This window comes from Dipodomys merriami, unplaced genomic scaffold, assembly GCF_024711535.1.
Source record: "Dipodomys merriami isolate MVZ:Mamm:240054 unplaced genomic scaffold, mDipMer1.0.p SCAF_68, whole genome shotgun sequence".
Lineage (NCBI taxonomy): Eukaryota > Metazoa > Chordata > Mammalia > Rodentia > Heteromyidae > Dipodomys > Dipodomys merriami.
The window spans coordinates 5,433,303-5,449,279 of NW_027206268.1; the positions used below are offsets into that span (position 1 = coordinate 5,433,303).

At 50.2% G+C, this 15,977-nt stretch overlaps 1 protein-coding gene across 2 annotated transcripts in view; it reads right to left on the reverse strand.

Moving 5' to 3' along the window:
• Positions 1-14,410, reverse strand: part of Gk5 (glycerol kinase 5) — a 32,228-nt gene extending 17,818 nt beyond the window's left edge. The window contains exons 1-8 of one of the 2 annotated variants that reach the window (XM_070005555.1): positions 14,203-14,410; positions 7,043-7,136; positions 6,676-6,751; positions 5,358-5,451; positions 3,612-3,743; positions 1,806-1,875; positions 359-420; positions 104-177 (exon numbers count right to left, since the gene is read on the reverse strand). In XM_070005555.1, coding sequence (XP_069861656.1) covers positions 104-177; positions 359-420; positions 1,806-1,875; positions 3,612-3,743; positions 5,358-5,451; positions 6,676-6,751; positions 7,043-7,136; positions 14,203-14,349 — 749 coding nt within the window. In that variant the 5' untranslated portion in view covers positions 14,350-14,410. Of the gene's footprint in view, positions 1-103; positions 178-358; positions 421-1,805; positions 1,882-3,611; positions 3,744-5,357; positions 5,452-6,675; positions 6,752-7,042; positions 7,137-14,202 lie in introns of both variants that reach the window. The other variant, XM_070005554.1, reaches the window with a different exon arrangement.
• Between the last annotated feature and the right edge of the window lie 1,567 nt (positions 14,411-15,977).

Below are 15,977 nucleotides of genomic sequence, written 5' to 3' on the forward strand. Positions count from 1 at the left end.
CCACTTTCTCAGATGAAGAACACACAAGCACCCGCCCACCCTCACCCCGCTGCTCGAGGAAGGGCGGGGGATGTTTTCTGGGCTGTGTAATATTCCTTTTTACCTGGTGTCCTTCACGGGGGGCAGGACAGAAAGCGGGATGGAGGTCATGAAGGTGATGAGCCCGCTCCAACACATCTGAGCAAGAAAACACAGCACGAGGCCACTCAGGCCCACCACCCACACCTCGATGCACCTCCACACGTCGCCTGGAGCAGCCGATACCCGCGAGGTTGGGCAATTAGGAAACGACCAATGCCAAGCACAGAACCCGAGCTGAGCTATAGGAAAGCTGCTGGTTGGAAAAAGACATCTTTACCTTAAATGGGTCAAAACATCCCGTGGTGCTAGCATTGGAGACGTCTGTGGCATAGACCGAACCTGAATTTACACGGAAACGGTGCCTTTATCATTATAAATACGCACTTATTATCATAATGCATTTATTGTTGTAAATTGATAGATCCTCAGTTTTTTTTTTTTTCTTTTGCTAGTACGTACCAGGTTTGAACTCATTCCGTTTGTCTGCTCGTGGTGGATGCTCTGCTACCTGAACCCTGCCTCTACCAGCCAGCCAAGCTTTTTGGTAGTTATTTTAAAGATGGAGTCCAGCACACTTTACTGCCTGGGCTGACCTTGAACCTCAATCCTCCAGATCTCAGCCTCCTGAGTAGTTTAGGATCACAAGAATGAGCCACCAGAGACTAGCTTTATCCTCCAAGTCATTCTGTATGCTATCTCTAGGGAAATTTCCCACTTAATCTTTTTTTTTTTTTTTTTTTTTTTGTCGGTCGTGGGGCTTGAACTCTGGGCCTGGGCGCTGTCCCTCAGCTCTTCAGCTCAAGGCGAGCGCTCTACCACTTGAGCTACAGCGCCACTTCCGGTTTTCTGGTGGTTTATTGGAGATAGGAGTCTCACGACTTTCCTGCCCGGGCTGGTTTTGAACCGTGATCCTCAGATATCAGCCTCCTGAGTAGCTAGGATGACAGGTGTGAGCCACTGATGCCCAGCCCACTTAATCTTTATGAACGGTTATACATTACAAAAAGCATTTTCAGTACAGCAGTTATATATTACTAATCTTGGATCTGTTCCTGAATTCAAATAGCAAGAATTTCCCTTTGTTTACAAAAAAAAAGATTTCAGTAGTTCATAAAGAACATTATATTCTCCTCCCCACCCCACCTGTCATAGATGTGAGTTCGGAGCCCCAGTTTAAAGTGAGGAAAGAGGCCATTGCTGAGTTAACTGCAAGCACAGTGAGGACCAGTCTCTGTGCAGGTGCTCCACCACTCAGCTCACACACTAGCCCTTTCCGCTTTATTTTTCAGTAAGGTCTTAGGCTTTTTACCCTGGACTGGCCTTGGACCACAATCCTCCTATTTACATTCTCATGTAGCGGGAAAAGAGGTGAGCATCACCACACCTGGCCTGTTGGATGAGATGGGTTCTCCTCTAGCTTTTTTCCCAGGCTGGCTTTGAACACTGATCCATCCGCTCTCTACCTCCCAGGCAGCTGGGATTACAACACTGTTGGCTGGTCTTAGAATTTTGAGCTTCCATCATAATTTTAAGACCATCCTCTGCTCAGCACAAACTGAAATACTTCTCCCCTTACTGACGCATGCGGTTACTAGGTCCCAAAGGGCAGTGTGACCCGGGGGGAACAGGAAAGAAAAAGGGGCTGATAGGAAACCTCTTGAGTCGTCTCTTCCAGTCGTTTCATTTGAGATCCGTGGAGAAGACCACCGTGAAGGTCACCTCACCTTTTGTGAGCTTGTGCAACAACCAGGTGTCGATGGTCCCAAAGCAACAGTTGTCTTCCTCCACCGCCTTCTGCACCTTCAAAACAGGACAGCACAATGGGAGCTTGCGGCCACCTCAGAACTGAAGTGCCAGAGTCTGTGCCGGCCAAAGCCTTGCATGTAAGAGTACAGAGTATAGTCTAAAAGAGATTAAGCATGGGGCTGGGAGGGTAGCTCAGTGGTAGAGTGCTTGCCTTGCATGCATGAGGCCCTGGGTTCAATTCCTCAGCACCACATAAGCAGAAAAATCTAGAAGTAGTGCTGTGGCTTAAGTGGTAGAGCGCTACCCTTGAGCTGAAAAGCTGAGGGACAGCGCCCAGGCCCTGAGTTCAGGCCCCATAACAGGCAAAAAAAAAAAAAAGTTAAGCAGTTAGCTAAGAGATGAGATTTAGGGGGTATGGCTTTGCCTCTGTGGTCCTTCTAAAAACCTTAATTTTATACTAAGCGTGTTTAATTTTGGTTTTTGTTTTGTGCTGGTCTTGGGGCTTCAACTCAGGGCCTGGGTGCTGTCCCTGAGCTTTTTGTGCTCAAGGCTAGCGCTCTACCACTTAAGCCATAGATCCAATTCTGGCTTTTTTTTTTGGAGGCGGGGGAGTGGCTTGCTTAATTGGAAATAATCTCAAGGACTTTCCTGCCTGGTGTGGCTTTGAACCGTGATCCTGGGATGTCAGCCTCCTGAGTGGCTAGGATGACAGGCGTGAGATACCAGCAGCGCCCGGCTATCTTACATGCGTGTTTTACTATGTGATTAAAAAAATAGGAGGCTGGAGCCCGCTGGTGGCTCACACCTGTGACCCTAGCTACTCAGGAGGCTGACATCTTGAGGATTGAGGTTCAAAGCCAGCCCAGGCAGGAAAAGTCCATGAGACTCTTATTTCTAATTAACCACCAGAAAACTGGAAGTGGTGCTGTGGCTCAAGTGGTAGAGTGCTCCCTTGAGCTGAAGAGCTGAAGGATAGAGCTCAGGTCAGTCCCACAATTGACCAAAAAAAAAAAAAAAAAAAAAAGGTTTGTTATTTTGCTTTTTGTACTACTGTAAATAACGTTTGCACACTGGCAAAAGCAAACTTTTTGGATGTTTTGAAAAAAAGTTTCACTATGTAACCCAGGCTGGACCTGAACTCATGACCCTCCTCTTTGAGCCTTCAAGACTTGGATTACAGACATGAGCCACCACACAAGTGGATTTATCAGACACTTATAGACAAGTCTACCCAACTGTAGGAGAGATAATTCTTCTCTATTACATGTGGCAGCCCCAGTGTGAGACCACAGTGGAAACGATCAAAACCATACAACGTTTGTTCTCTGACTATAAAGAAATGAGACTGAAAGTAAGCAATAGCAAGGCACTAGCGCTCACACCTATAATCCCGGCTACTCAGGAGGCTGAGATCTAAGGGTTGAAGTTCAAAGCCAGGCTGGGTAAGAAAGAAAGTCCACGGGACTCTTATCTCTTAATTAACCAGCAAAAAAAGTTGGAAATGAAGCTGTGGCTTAAGTGGCAGAGTGCCGGCCATAAACAAGAGAGCTTAATGAGCTTTCTTGGAGCTTCCTTTCTCTCTTCAAAGTAGGAGCACCAGCTCCTGAGTTCAAGTCCTGGTATCCAAAAAGCAGAAAGGTTTAATTAGAAAGCATGCAAGCAAGGAAGGATCCTGGACTTCCACTCCACCCGTGCAGGGCACATCCCTTTCCTCACGAGTGAGTTCTGAGTTTCTCTCCACTTCCAGCCCTGAGCTGCCTCTAACACTACCACCTGCTGCTCACCTCTGGTACGTTTTGCAAAACCCACATCAGTCGTGGACAGGCTTGCTGGGTGGTGAAGACAAAGCGGCTCATGGTGAACATTCGCTGACTTCTGCTGACCAAGTGAAGCAGTCGGCAGGAGTTTTGCAATAGCTGTGAGACACAGGGACAGAGGGACACACATACAACAAATTGTAAGGAAAAGGCGTTTGCTGGTATTGGGTATCTCTTGACTTATTCCTCAAAGCGAAGCCAGGGAGGGACAGGTCGTTTCGCGGTTTAGTGCTGTTGTCAACACTATCCCCATACTTCAGAACATCAAAAACAGCAGTACCATTCCAGATGGACAGTCTATTCTAACAACAAACATAACCCGTCGATTGTGAACTCTTTTGTGAGTACCCAAGGCTTAGGTGCTATGAATTAAAAAAAAACAACTCTTTTTCAACTGCGTATGGTAGCATATGTTTGTAGTACCAACTCCTCAGGAGGCTGAGGAAGGAAGACCATCTGAGCCCAAGAGTTCAGGCCAGCTTGGGCAACACAGCCTGTCTCAAATATAAAGTAAGTAGGCCAGATATCGGTGGCTCACATCTGTCATCCTTGCTACTCAGGAGGCTGAGATCTAAGGATGGCAGTTCGATGCCAGCCCAGAAAGGAAAGTCCTTGAGACTCTTATCTCCAATTCACCAACAGAAAATCAGAAGTGGCGTTGTGGCTCAAAAGTGGGAGAGTGCTAACCTTGAGCAAAAGAGCTAAGGGAGGGGCTGGGAAGGTGGCTCAGTGGTAGAGTGCTTGCCTTGCATGCCTGAGGCCCTGGGTTCGATTCCTCAGCACCACATCAGCAAAAAGAACAAAGCCAGAAGTGGCGCTGTGGCTCAAGTGGTAGAGTGCTAGCCTTGAGCTGAAAAGCAGAGGGACAGCGCCCAGGCCCAGAGTTCAGGCTCCACGACTGGACCCCCCCCCCCAAAAAAAAAGAGCTATGGGACAGTGCCCAGTTCAAGCCCCATGACTGATATCAAAGAAACAAATAAATAATAGAGCCACAGACATGGTAGAACATGCCTGCCAGGAGGCGATGTCAGGATGATCACAAATTCCATAAGAAAATAAATAAAAAGAGAACACTTACAACGGTATTATTCTCTTCTACCTACTTTTCTTTGGTGAGTGCCAGAACTGGGGCTGGAACTCAGAGCCTGGGCACTGTCCCTGAGCCTCTCTGCTCATAGCTAGCGCTCTACTGCTTCTGGTTTTTTGCTGGTTAATTGGTGATGATCGTCTCATGGACTTTCCTGCCCGGGCTGGTTTTGAATCATGATCCTCAGATCTCAGCCTCCTGAGTAGCTAGGATTATAGGCGTGAGCCACCGTCGTGGTGTGGATCTGGGAAACTGTCTCACTGGTGTGCAGTGACACCTCACTCAGAAGCGACACAGGGCTGCTGTCCCTGTGCTCCTATTATGCTCATCGTCTGATAGCCTACTATGAGCTGGGTATAAGGTGATGCGCATGTGGCATGCCAGTAGCAGTGGTGGTGTCTTCCCCTTAGAAGATGGGGCCCCTCTCCTCCTCCAGGGAAGACAATGGTGGTCACCCACACCTCTTCCACACCTCCTGAGGTTCGGGGCTAAGTACTGAGCCTGCCACACATATTTTTGAGTGGCTTGTACTATATTTCGCCATTTGGAGGTTTTGTGTTTGCGTGTTCTAGCCTTAAGTGTCCTAAAACTAGGGAATCATTCCATTAAGATAAAGTCGGGGTTACCTTCATTAGAAGAGAATTATTCAAAGATTTGACGGACTCAGATGCTCTGGTGTCTTGCCAACTGATGAAGTTGTGAAAGGGAACCCCCGTTTTCCTAGGAAAGATGACCCAGAAGCACATTAGGAGAGGTGGCACACTGGGCACGTGCCCCGAGGAATACAAAGCTGGAACATCACGCATGACCTCATCACATGGGCCTTCCAGAAGGACCTGTCTTGTGGTTCGGTAAGCTGAACCCTCGTGACAACTACCTGATGTATTCCGGGAGGTTTCATGTCAGATTCTCTCCAGCCGGCTATTCCACTCGAAACACGACAACCCCAAAACAAAATTACTGGAAAGGTGCCAGGCATGGTGCTGCCTGCCTGGAATCCCGCACTCAGTAGGCTGAGGCAGGAGGATCACAAGTTCAAGGCCAGCTAGACCTTACCACCAAACAACAAAACAACAGACACTTAAAAAGCCAGTGCTTCTTTTGTTATATGCATCCTGCTTGACACAAATAGAACAGACCTGGGACCTCATCTGTCATCTTCATGCTGGCTTAGCCTAAAGAAACTTCTCTAGGAAAGATCTAAGCCAAAACCACAATAAATATAAAGAGTCAAGAAATGCAGAAAAAAATAAAATCTTTTTTTACGTATCCTGCCCATTAACCAGTGGTATGTGCTGATCCTTTTCTCCTCCCTCTCTCCTTGTCTGCAGTTTGGGGAAATGCTGGCAGCCTTCTGATCAGCCTTCGGATCTTATTGTTCTGACTCCAGAAGTAAGGGATGGTTCCAGAGTCACAGAACAGTAGGAGGGTGGCTCTCGCCTGTAATCCTGGCTACTCACAAGGCTAAGATCTGAGAAGAGGAGTTCAAAGCCAGCCTGCCCAGGAAAAGTCTGCGAGACTCTTATCTTTAATTAACCACCAAAAAGTGGGAAATGGAGCTGTACCTCAAAGGGTAGAATGCTAGGTTTCAGCAAAAAAGCTCAGGGAAACTGGGTGCCAGTGCTCACACCTGTCATCCTAGCCACTCAGGAGGCTGAGATCTGAGGATCACGGCTCAAAGCCAGCCCAGACAGGGAAGGCTGTGAGACTCCTATCTCCAATAAACAACCAGAAAACCGGAAATGACGCTATGGCTCAGTGGTAGAGTGCTTGCTTCAAGCTGAAGAGCTGAGAGACAGTGCCCAGACCCAGAGTTCAAGCCCCAACACACACAGGGACAGTGCCCAGGCCCTGAGTTCAGGCCCCAGGACAAACACAGACTTCACATATATAAAACTGGCCAAGGGTTTTCTATGAGGAAATGCTTTCCCACCAAGGACTCACTTATTCCACGTGATAAACGTGGCTCTCTGCGTGGATATGCCAAGACCAGCGATGTCACTCATCTGGGCTCCAGCAGCTATGAGAAGAAAGAGAAAGAACATTTCAAAGCTGAGCTAGTAAACAACGCATTACTCAGATGATTTCTGGTAGGTTTTTTTTTTTTTTTTTCAGTCATGGGGCTTGAACTCTGGGCCTGGGCGCTGTCCCTCAGCTCTACCAGCTCAAGGCCAGCGCTCTACCACTTGAGCCACAACAGTGCCACTTCCGTTTTTTCCTACTTGTGTGGTGTCAAGGAATCGAACCCGGGGCTTCATGCATGCTAGGCAAGCACTCTACCACTAAGCCACCTTCCCAGCCCTCTGCTTACCTTTGACAGCATCTTTAATCACAGCCACAAACTGAGCCCAGAGAACGTCAGGGTTAATCTCTACGCAGCCAGGCTTAGGATAAAGAGTCTCCACCTATTTAGCAAACAAGAATGAGTAAAAAGACCACAGCTCGGTCACATCTGCGGCTTAACACTGCTGGTGAAAATCATCCACAGAGTGATTCTGCTCTCTGATTTTTACTGTTAACATTGAGTAGGCTGGAAGGCACATCAACCCTGGAATCAAACCCAGACCCTTCCACACCAGGGGGGGAAAAATTAGATATAGATCACAAAGGGCCGCATGCCAACCCCAACAGAGCAGGGCTTGGAACTTTTCTACCTTTATTTTTCAGGTTCTCTACAATGAAAATGTTTGGTAGGGAGGAGAGAGACTTTGAGAAATTGAAACTAGACTAGGAAAGGGGGTCCTTTGCTTGCAAGTGTGAACTGCGGACAAAAGACAAGGGGGCAGGGCTGGGAAGGTGGCTCAGTGGTAGAGCACTTGCCTTGCATGCCTGAGGCCCTCGGTTCGATTCCTCAGCACCACATAAGCAAAGAAGAAAAAAGCCGGAAGTGGCGCTGTGGCTCAAGTGGTAGAGCGCTGACTTTGAGCTGAAGAGCTGAGGGACAGCGCCCAGGCCCAGAGTTCAGGCCCCACGACTGACCAAAAAAAAAAAAAAAGAGCAGGGGCAGTCTGTCTGGTGGACTCCTCAAAGTACAGGGTGCAGGGACACTGAGGAAGGTGTCATCTCCAGTACACCGCACCACGCATGCCTGCCTCACGCACCGCTCACATTCGGAACAGCAGTTCAAGTCTACTGGATTCTGACTTTCTTCCTCTTTGTTCCCGTGCCTTTAAGAGGGATTTCGTTTTTGGTTGTTATTTTTTCTTAAATGTGTTTCTTTTAATGATATCTTGGAATGCGTGTCATTTAAGCCATTATAAAAGTAAGGGGTCACACATCATGGTGGTGCACACGTAATCCCAGCTACCTGGGAGGCAGAGAGAGGAGGATATTGGTTGGAGGCCAGTCCAGAAAAAAATAGTGAGAGCTTATCTCAAAAAGCAAGTTTGCCTGTAATCCTAGCTTGTTGGGAGGCAGAGGTTGGTGGACTGTCACCCAAAGCCAAGTCCTGCACAAAAACATGAAATTACATCTGCAAAAGAAAAAAGCAAGCGGGGCTGGGAATGTGGCTCAGTGGTAGAGTGCTTGCCTAGCACACGCAAAGCCCTGGGTTCAATTCCTCAGTACCCCATAAACAGAAAAAGCTGGAAGTGGTGCTGTGGCTCAAGTGGTAGAACGCTAGCTTTTGAGCACAGAGAGGCTCAGGCTCAAGGACAGAGCCCAGGCCCTAAGTTCAATCCCCAGGACCAGCAAAAGAAAAAGAAAAAAAAAAGAATTGACTCAAGTGGCAGAGCTTGTTTAACAAGCTTTGAGTTCAAAACCCCAACCAATACTGCAAAGCAAACAAACACCCAAAAAATCAGACTCACCATAAAGTTAAAGGGCGCTCTAAACCAGAGTGTAGTTTCTGTGAGTTTTAGCACAAGTGTGGGAGTAACTCAAAACCTCCCTCAAGCCTCGCTTGTAGTCGCACCTTCCCACTAACCCAGCTCCCAGTAACCACTCATCTGTTCCCCAGGAGGTACTCTCTCTTCTCTTCCATGTCACCTAAGAGCTGGGCGGGGCAGCACACCCCTGTAATCCCAGCACTGGGGAGGCTGAGACAGAACTGTCTAGCCCTCCTGGGCCATAGAGTGAGAGCCTGTCTCAAGAACACAGAAGCGGTTACGTCAGTGTGGTGATTCAGCCAACAGCCTGTGGACTGGTTCTACCTGTGCCAAGGTCCCATTCATCACTTCTGTGTGGGAGTCCACGAACACTGCACTGTACTGATTTAATGGGAAGGCAGTGCAAACATGGGGGACGGGGAAGGGGGACTGCCGGGCAGTCATATGGAAAGTGAAGTCAATGTTGATTTCACAAGAAAAACGCTGCAAGAGCGCGCGCACGAGCGCACGCACGCACACACACACCCCAACACTACGTCCGGGTCTATCCTGTCACAAGCCAAATGACTTCAAGAGTCCCCATCCTGAGATTCTCTTTCCCACTTTTTTTTTCCCCCAAGTGACTTATTTGGCAATATAAATCGAATCCTATTCTGTGAGCCTGGGATTTGTTTTCATTTTGAGACAAAACAAATCTTACTATATACATTAGGATGGCCTTGAACTCCATTCTCGCAGCGGTGGAGTTCTGGGATTACAGGAATACACTCAGGAATACACCCTGCGCTCAGCTAGGTTTGTCTTCCGTCTATGACAGTCTTAGCACCTGAGAGCAGGTGCTAAGCTAAATTCCTAACTCTTTTAATCAACTGCAAATCATTTATTTGTAATTTGCTAAAACCAAAGGAGACCAACCCGAGAAGCTCAAGCCATCTTTATTGTTTTCCTGTTGGCACTGCCAGGGATGGAACCCAGGGCTTCACACACGGCTAGGCAAGTGCTTGACCACTGAGCAACACAGCCAGCCCCAATGAGAAATCAGAGAAAAAATTTTTTAAGTCTTTTTGTTTTGTTTTGTGTCATGGGCCTGAACTCTGGGCTTGAGTGCTGTCCCTCAGCAGCTCTTCAGCTAAAGCCTAGCGCTCTACACAAGCCACAGCACCACTTCCGGCTTTTTCTGCTTAGGTGGTGCTTAGGAATCGAACCCAGGGCCTCATGCCTGGGAGGTAAGAACTCTACCACTCAGCCACTTTCCCAGACAGCCCCAAATTTTTAAAAATCTATAATTAAAGTACATTTTGGAGGGGGGGGGATGATACAGAATAATAAAACGCTTTATTTTATAAGAGACAAGATATTAAAATTACTCTAAGGAACTGCTACAAAAGTTTCTAAATATGTAGTTTTATTTATCTCCACCCAGCACTGCAGAGCCACATTCTGAAGCACTAGATCCTTATTCTATCAGACACTTCACCCTAGGAAAATGGAGTTTTTGTATTTTTCATTTATTATTTTCCAAATGTCTCCACATTTACTTTTTTAAAAATTTATTTTATTTTTTTGGTGCCAGTCCTGGGGTTTGAACTCAGGGCCTGTGTACTGTCCCTGAGTTTCTTTACTCAAGGCTAGTGCTCTACTACTTGAGCCACAGTTCCACTTCTGGCTTTTTGGTGGTTAAATGGAAATGAGTCTCACAAATTTTGCTGCCTGGGCTGGCAATCCTCAGATCTTAGCCTCCTGAGTAGCTAGGCCTTTACAAACAAAACAAAACAAAACACAAAATACTGGGGTTTGAATTTAGAGGTCTTTTTGCTCCCTAAATAGGTACTATACCAACTTGAGCCTCATCCCATCCATTCTGCCTTCTTAAAATTAGTATGTCAAAATAAAACAAAGCGTTTTCATTCTGACATTGACATACATCCATACTTTAAAGGTACTTTAATCATGGGCTGGGAAGGTGGCTCAGTGCTAAAGCGCTTGCCTTGCATGCCTGAGGCCCTGGATTTGATTCCTCAGCACCACATAAGCAAAAAGAAAAAAGCTGGAAGTGGCGCTGTGGCTCAAGTGGTAGAGCGCTAGCTTTGAGCTGAAGACCTGAGGGACAGCGCTCAGGCCCAGAGTTCAGGCCAGATGACCAGACCAAAAGAAAAAATAAATAAATAAAGGTACTTTAATCAAAAATCTTCCTTGAAGCCGGGCGCTGGTGGCTCACGCCTGTAATCCTAGCTACTCAGGAGGCTGAGATCTGAGGATCGCGGTTCAAAGCCAGCCCGGGCAGGAGAGACCGTGAGACTCCTATCTCCAATAAAACCACCAGAAAACCGGAAGTGGCGCTGTAGCTCAAGTGGTAGAGCGCTCGCCTTGAGCTGAAGAGCTAAGGGACAATGCCCAGGCCCAGAGTTCAAGCCCCACGACCGACAAAAAAAAAAAAAAAAAAAAAAAAAAAAAAAAAAAAAAAAAAAATCTTCCTTGAAAGTGTGGCTTTGTAATAGAGTTTGCATGAAGCCCTGGGTTTGATTTCTCAGTAGCACATACACAGAAAAAGTCAGAAGTAGTGCTGTGGTTCAAGTGGTAGGGTGCTAGCCTTGGGGGCAAAAGAGGTTTAAGGACTGGGCAAAAAAAAAAAACCTTTGTTCTGACTACTATCTTTGAGATAGGTCTGCCGTTTGTGCCTAAGCTGGCCTGGCTCAAGACTGGTATGACAGGTATGTGGGCACTATGTCCAGCTTTTAGAGCTTGAGATGGCGCCTCATAAACTATTAAACTGTGATCCTCTGGATCTCAGCCTCACAAGTAGCTAGAAGGCACAAACCACTGTGTAGTAGCACTTAACATTTCTAAAGAAACAAAAATATAATGATTTGCCCCAAATGACAGCAACTACACAAATGTATTTTCTAACCATTTCTTGTTTTGGCTCCAAATATCCGTTCTGGGTTTTTTTTGTTGTTTTTTTTTTTTTTTAAAGTGACTGCTTCAACAAAAGTGCTCTGTGTCTACAATCACAAAGGAGACTGGCAAAAGTACCCTTGTGCTTGTGACAGACGAGGCAGAAGACAAGGGGTCACTGAGGGCAGTATCTGTCTCTTTTCAGGTGGTGGTTAGCCGTGTTTCCCACACACGGCCACCAGGAAAGGAAGCCGTACCCTCTCCTGAATCAAAGTCTGCCTTGTCCTTAAAACAAAGGCTGGGCCAGCCCCTGGGCAACTACAGAGACAAACTCACGCGAGTGGGAAGAAGGGTGGATCTCCCGTGGTGGGTGGCCACTGTTGTAAGGAGCAGTGTAGACGTAAGGAACCAACGGTTCCTGTGCTTAACACGCACAGTACAGAAAGATGCCGGCGTCGGGGTAGAGCGCTCACCTAGCATGCATGAAGCTCACTCAGTACCACAGACACAGAAAAAGGCAGAAGTGGCACTGTGGCTCAAGTGGTGGGGTGCTAGCCTTTGCAGCTCAGGGACAGTGCCCAGGCCCTGAGTTCAAGCCCCAGGACAGGCAAAAACAAAGAAAAGAAAAGAAGTATGCCAGCGTTGCAACAGTAAATAAAGAGGTATAGCTGAGGAGCCAGGGTGCACAGGATCTGGGTTTGAGGACCACACCATAAAACCAAAACAAATATAACAAAAGAGGCAAACAAAGAAAAAGAGCTGGGCAAGATGAGTCACACCTGTAACTCCAGCTACTCAGGAAACAGAGATTAGGACAACTGAAGTTCAAATTTAGCTCCCCCCCCCCCCCGCCCCTAAATATTAGTGCAAGCCTATCTCAACAAAGAAGCTGGACATGTAAAATCAGGCAAGAGGCTTAGGAAGAAGGCTGGAGGTATAAGGAGAAGGCACAAGAGTAAGGAATCCTATGTGAAAAATACCTAAGGCCAAAAGGACTTCGGTGTGGCTCAGGAGTAGGCCCTGAGTCAATTCAATTCTTCCTCCAGTAAAAGTCACTAAGGGCGTCATAGCTCAACAACATTCTTTCTTTCCTTCTTCCCACCCGCCCCCCCTCCATCCCCGGCCAGTTCTAGACCTTGAATTCAAGGCCTGGACACTCTCCCTGAGCTTCTTTTGTGCTGTTAGTGCTCTCCCACTTGAGTCGCAGCTCCACTTCTTGCTTTTGTGCTGGTTAATTGGAGGTAAGAGTCTCATGGGCATTAGTGGCTCACAACTATAATCCTAGCTTCCCAGGAGGCTGAGGTCTGAGGATTGCAATTTGAAGCCAGACCAGGCAGGAAAGTCTGTGAGACTCTTACCTCCAATTAATCAAGAAAAAGCCAGGAGTGGTGCTGAGGCTCAAATGGCAGAGTGCTGGCCTTGAGCAAACAGGAGCTCAGGGACAGTGCCCAGGTCCTGAGTTCAAGTTTCAGGACCGGCAATACACACATGCATATACACATACAGATGTACATATACTGTCTATGGACTTTCCTGCCTGGGCTGGCTCTGAACCTCGATCCTCAGGCCTCAGCCCCCTTAAGTAGCTAGGATGACAGGGTGAACCTGGCAAGCCGCTCACCCATACCATCAACAATTCAAGGTTTTGCTAACCACCACCACCCAATGACTTGGAAGGTTTCTCAAATCATGAAGAATAATTTCATGAAATCTCAAAGACAGGAAGAAAAAAGAAAAGAAAAGAAACGAACTTTCCAAACTTATCTACCACCTCCCACAGCCAGGGCAACCAAGTGCTCACGCAGGGGCAGCGCTTGGGGGGGGTGTGGGGGGGAAGCGGAGACAGAGACCACAGATCTCTACTCTGCCCAGTTCTCAAAGAGGGAAGGGTCAGGGGTCGACCACCGAGGAGGGACATGAAAAAGGAAGCAAATCTCAGGGCTCGGACCCCTGCAGCCCACCCAGGCCCCTGCACCCCCTGACCCCTGTACCGCACCCAGGCCCCTGAACCCCCTGACCCCTGCACCCCACCAAGGCCCCTGCACCCCCCGACCCCTGCACTGCACCCAGGCCCCTACACCCCCCAACCCCTACACCCCCTGACCCCTGCACTGCACCCAGGCCTCTGCACCCCCCGACCCCTGCAGCCCACCCAGGCCCCTGCACCCCCTGACCCCTGCACTGCACCCAGGCCTCTGCACCCCCTGACCCCTGCACCCCACCCAGGCCCCTGCACCCCCCCGACCCCTGCACCCCACCCAGGCCCCTGCACCCCCCGACCCCTGCACCCCACCCAGGCCCCTGCACCCCCCGACCCCTGCACCCCACCCAGGCCCCTGCACCCCCCGACCCCTGCAGCCCACCCAGGCCCCTGCACCCCCTGACCCCTGCAGCCCACCCGGGCCCCTGCACCCCCTGACCCCTGCAGCCCACCCGGGCTCCTGCACCCCCTGACCCCTGCACCCCACCCAGGCCCCTGCACCCCCCGACCCCTGCAGCCCACCCAGGCCCCTGCACCCCCTGACCCCTGCAGCCCACCCAGGCCCCTGCACCCCCTGACCCCTGCAGCCCACCCGGGCTCCTGCACCCCCTGACCCCTGCACCCCACCCAGGCCCCTGCACCCCCCGACCCCTGCACCCCTCCCCGACCCCCCGCGCCCGGGGCCCGCGTGCTGCAGGCGGCCGCGCGTCCGGGCCGGGCGGGGCCGATCCCCCCTCGCGCCCCGCGCCCGCCGCCGCTTCCGGTCACCTTCCCCGCGCTGGAGCCGCGAACCCGCGCCGTCCGGTCGTAGACGTGGCAGCGGATCACGGTGCTGCCCACGTCCAGCCCCAGCACGAAGCGGGCGTCCGCCGGCTCCGCGCGCCGCTGCCCCGGGCCGCACGGCTGCGTCGACATCGTGACCCCGAACGCGCGCCAACAGCAGCAGCGCCGCCGCCGCCTCCGCCGCCTCAGCCTCTCCGCTACCGCCACGGCCACGGCCGCCGCCGCCGCCGCCGCCCGAGCGCTAAAAACGCCGGCGCCGCCGCGCGCCCCGCCCACCCGGCCCCGCCCTCCCCGTGACGCCAGCGCGCGCCCGCGTGAGGGGGCGTGGCGCGCCCGCGGGTCCGCGCCCGACGGCGCAGGCGCGCCCCCAATGACGCAGGCTGCGCCTGGAGGCCGCCGATTGGCCCTGCAGACGGGGAGGGGCGGGGGCTCGGCTTTGCCTTTGGGAAAGTTAGCCGGGGCCCCAGGCAGCGAGTGGGCTGCCATCGGAGGATCTCGGTTCGAAGCCAACCGGGGCAGGAAAGTCCGTGAGATTCATCTGCACTTATCCACCAAAAAAAAAAAAAAATACCAAAGTGGAGCCGTGTGTGGCTCAGTGGGCAGAGCGCCTGTTGGCCCAACAGCCTCCTGTCTCACCGCTTACCCTGCTCTCTCCCTAGGCAGCACTAGGCCCATGTAGTGAAGGCAGTAAATAATCGGCCCCCACCCCTGCACCTGGAGATGGCACTCCTCTGGGAGCTGCTACAGCCAAAGGAGGCAGGCAGCAAGATCCCCTCAGAGGGACCTTTAAGTCTAGACAGCTGCAAGACCCCCTTATCTAATAATGCGTCTCGGGCAGCAGCCATACATCCTACCCAGCCACGAGGACCTGGCCCACACATTCACCCCTAGGTCTCCTCTTGGGCAGCAGCCATAGATCCTACCCAGCCATGAGAACCTGGCCTACACATTCACCCCAGGTCTCTGCCTCCTATCCCCTGTAGGTTATATAGGTCACCTCAGATAATAGCCATCACATCTCTCACGTGGGAAGGTCCCTTTGTAGGCAGTACACTTTTCCTTGTACTTTGTGTCGTGTCTGCATGTCTGGGTGGTTTTTCTGCTATAGCCTAATAATAAAGTCTCAGAGAAACTTGAGAGGAGGCTTTCTCAAGTTTCTCAATGATAGTTCTCGAGAGTCTTTTGGAGCCTAGGTCTTGTGTAGCTCAAGCTAGCCTCAAACTCACACTCCTCATGCCTCAGCCTCCATAGTGCTGGGATTACTGGCCTGAGCCACAACACCAGTTTTCTGAGGGCTTGAAGCCAGGATCCTTCCTTCGTGAACCTTTTTTGTTCACTCAACTTTATTATCTTAAGTATTATCAATCACCAGATGTGAAAACTGGCACCTCCAGAGCCACTCACTCTAGTGTTCATAAACTATTTCCAGATCACACACACACACAAAAGACAAATATTGTCATTCAAAGATTCCCTGCAACGTCCCCTCTCCCCACCCCCCACTTGTTCCCGGCCTTGTACTCTCACCATGCTTTTTTGCTCCTTGCTGGCAGTCTATCACCTCAGTCCCAACTCTAGTCTGACTTTTTGCTGGTTAAATGGAGACAATGAAACCAGGTTTTTAGGACTCAGGCTACACTCCAGGAGTTCTAAGTTAGGTCTGGCCATTCAACCCCCCATATGCCAAATAAAGAGACATGGTAAGGACTGGGAGTGTGGCTTAGTGGTAGAGTGCTTGCCTAGCATGCATGAAGTCCTGG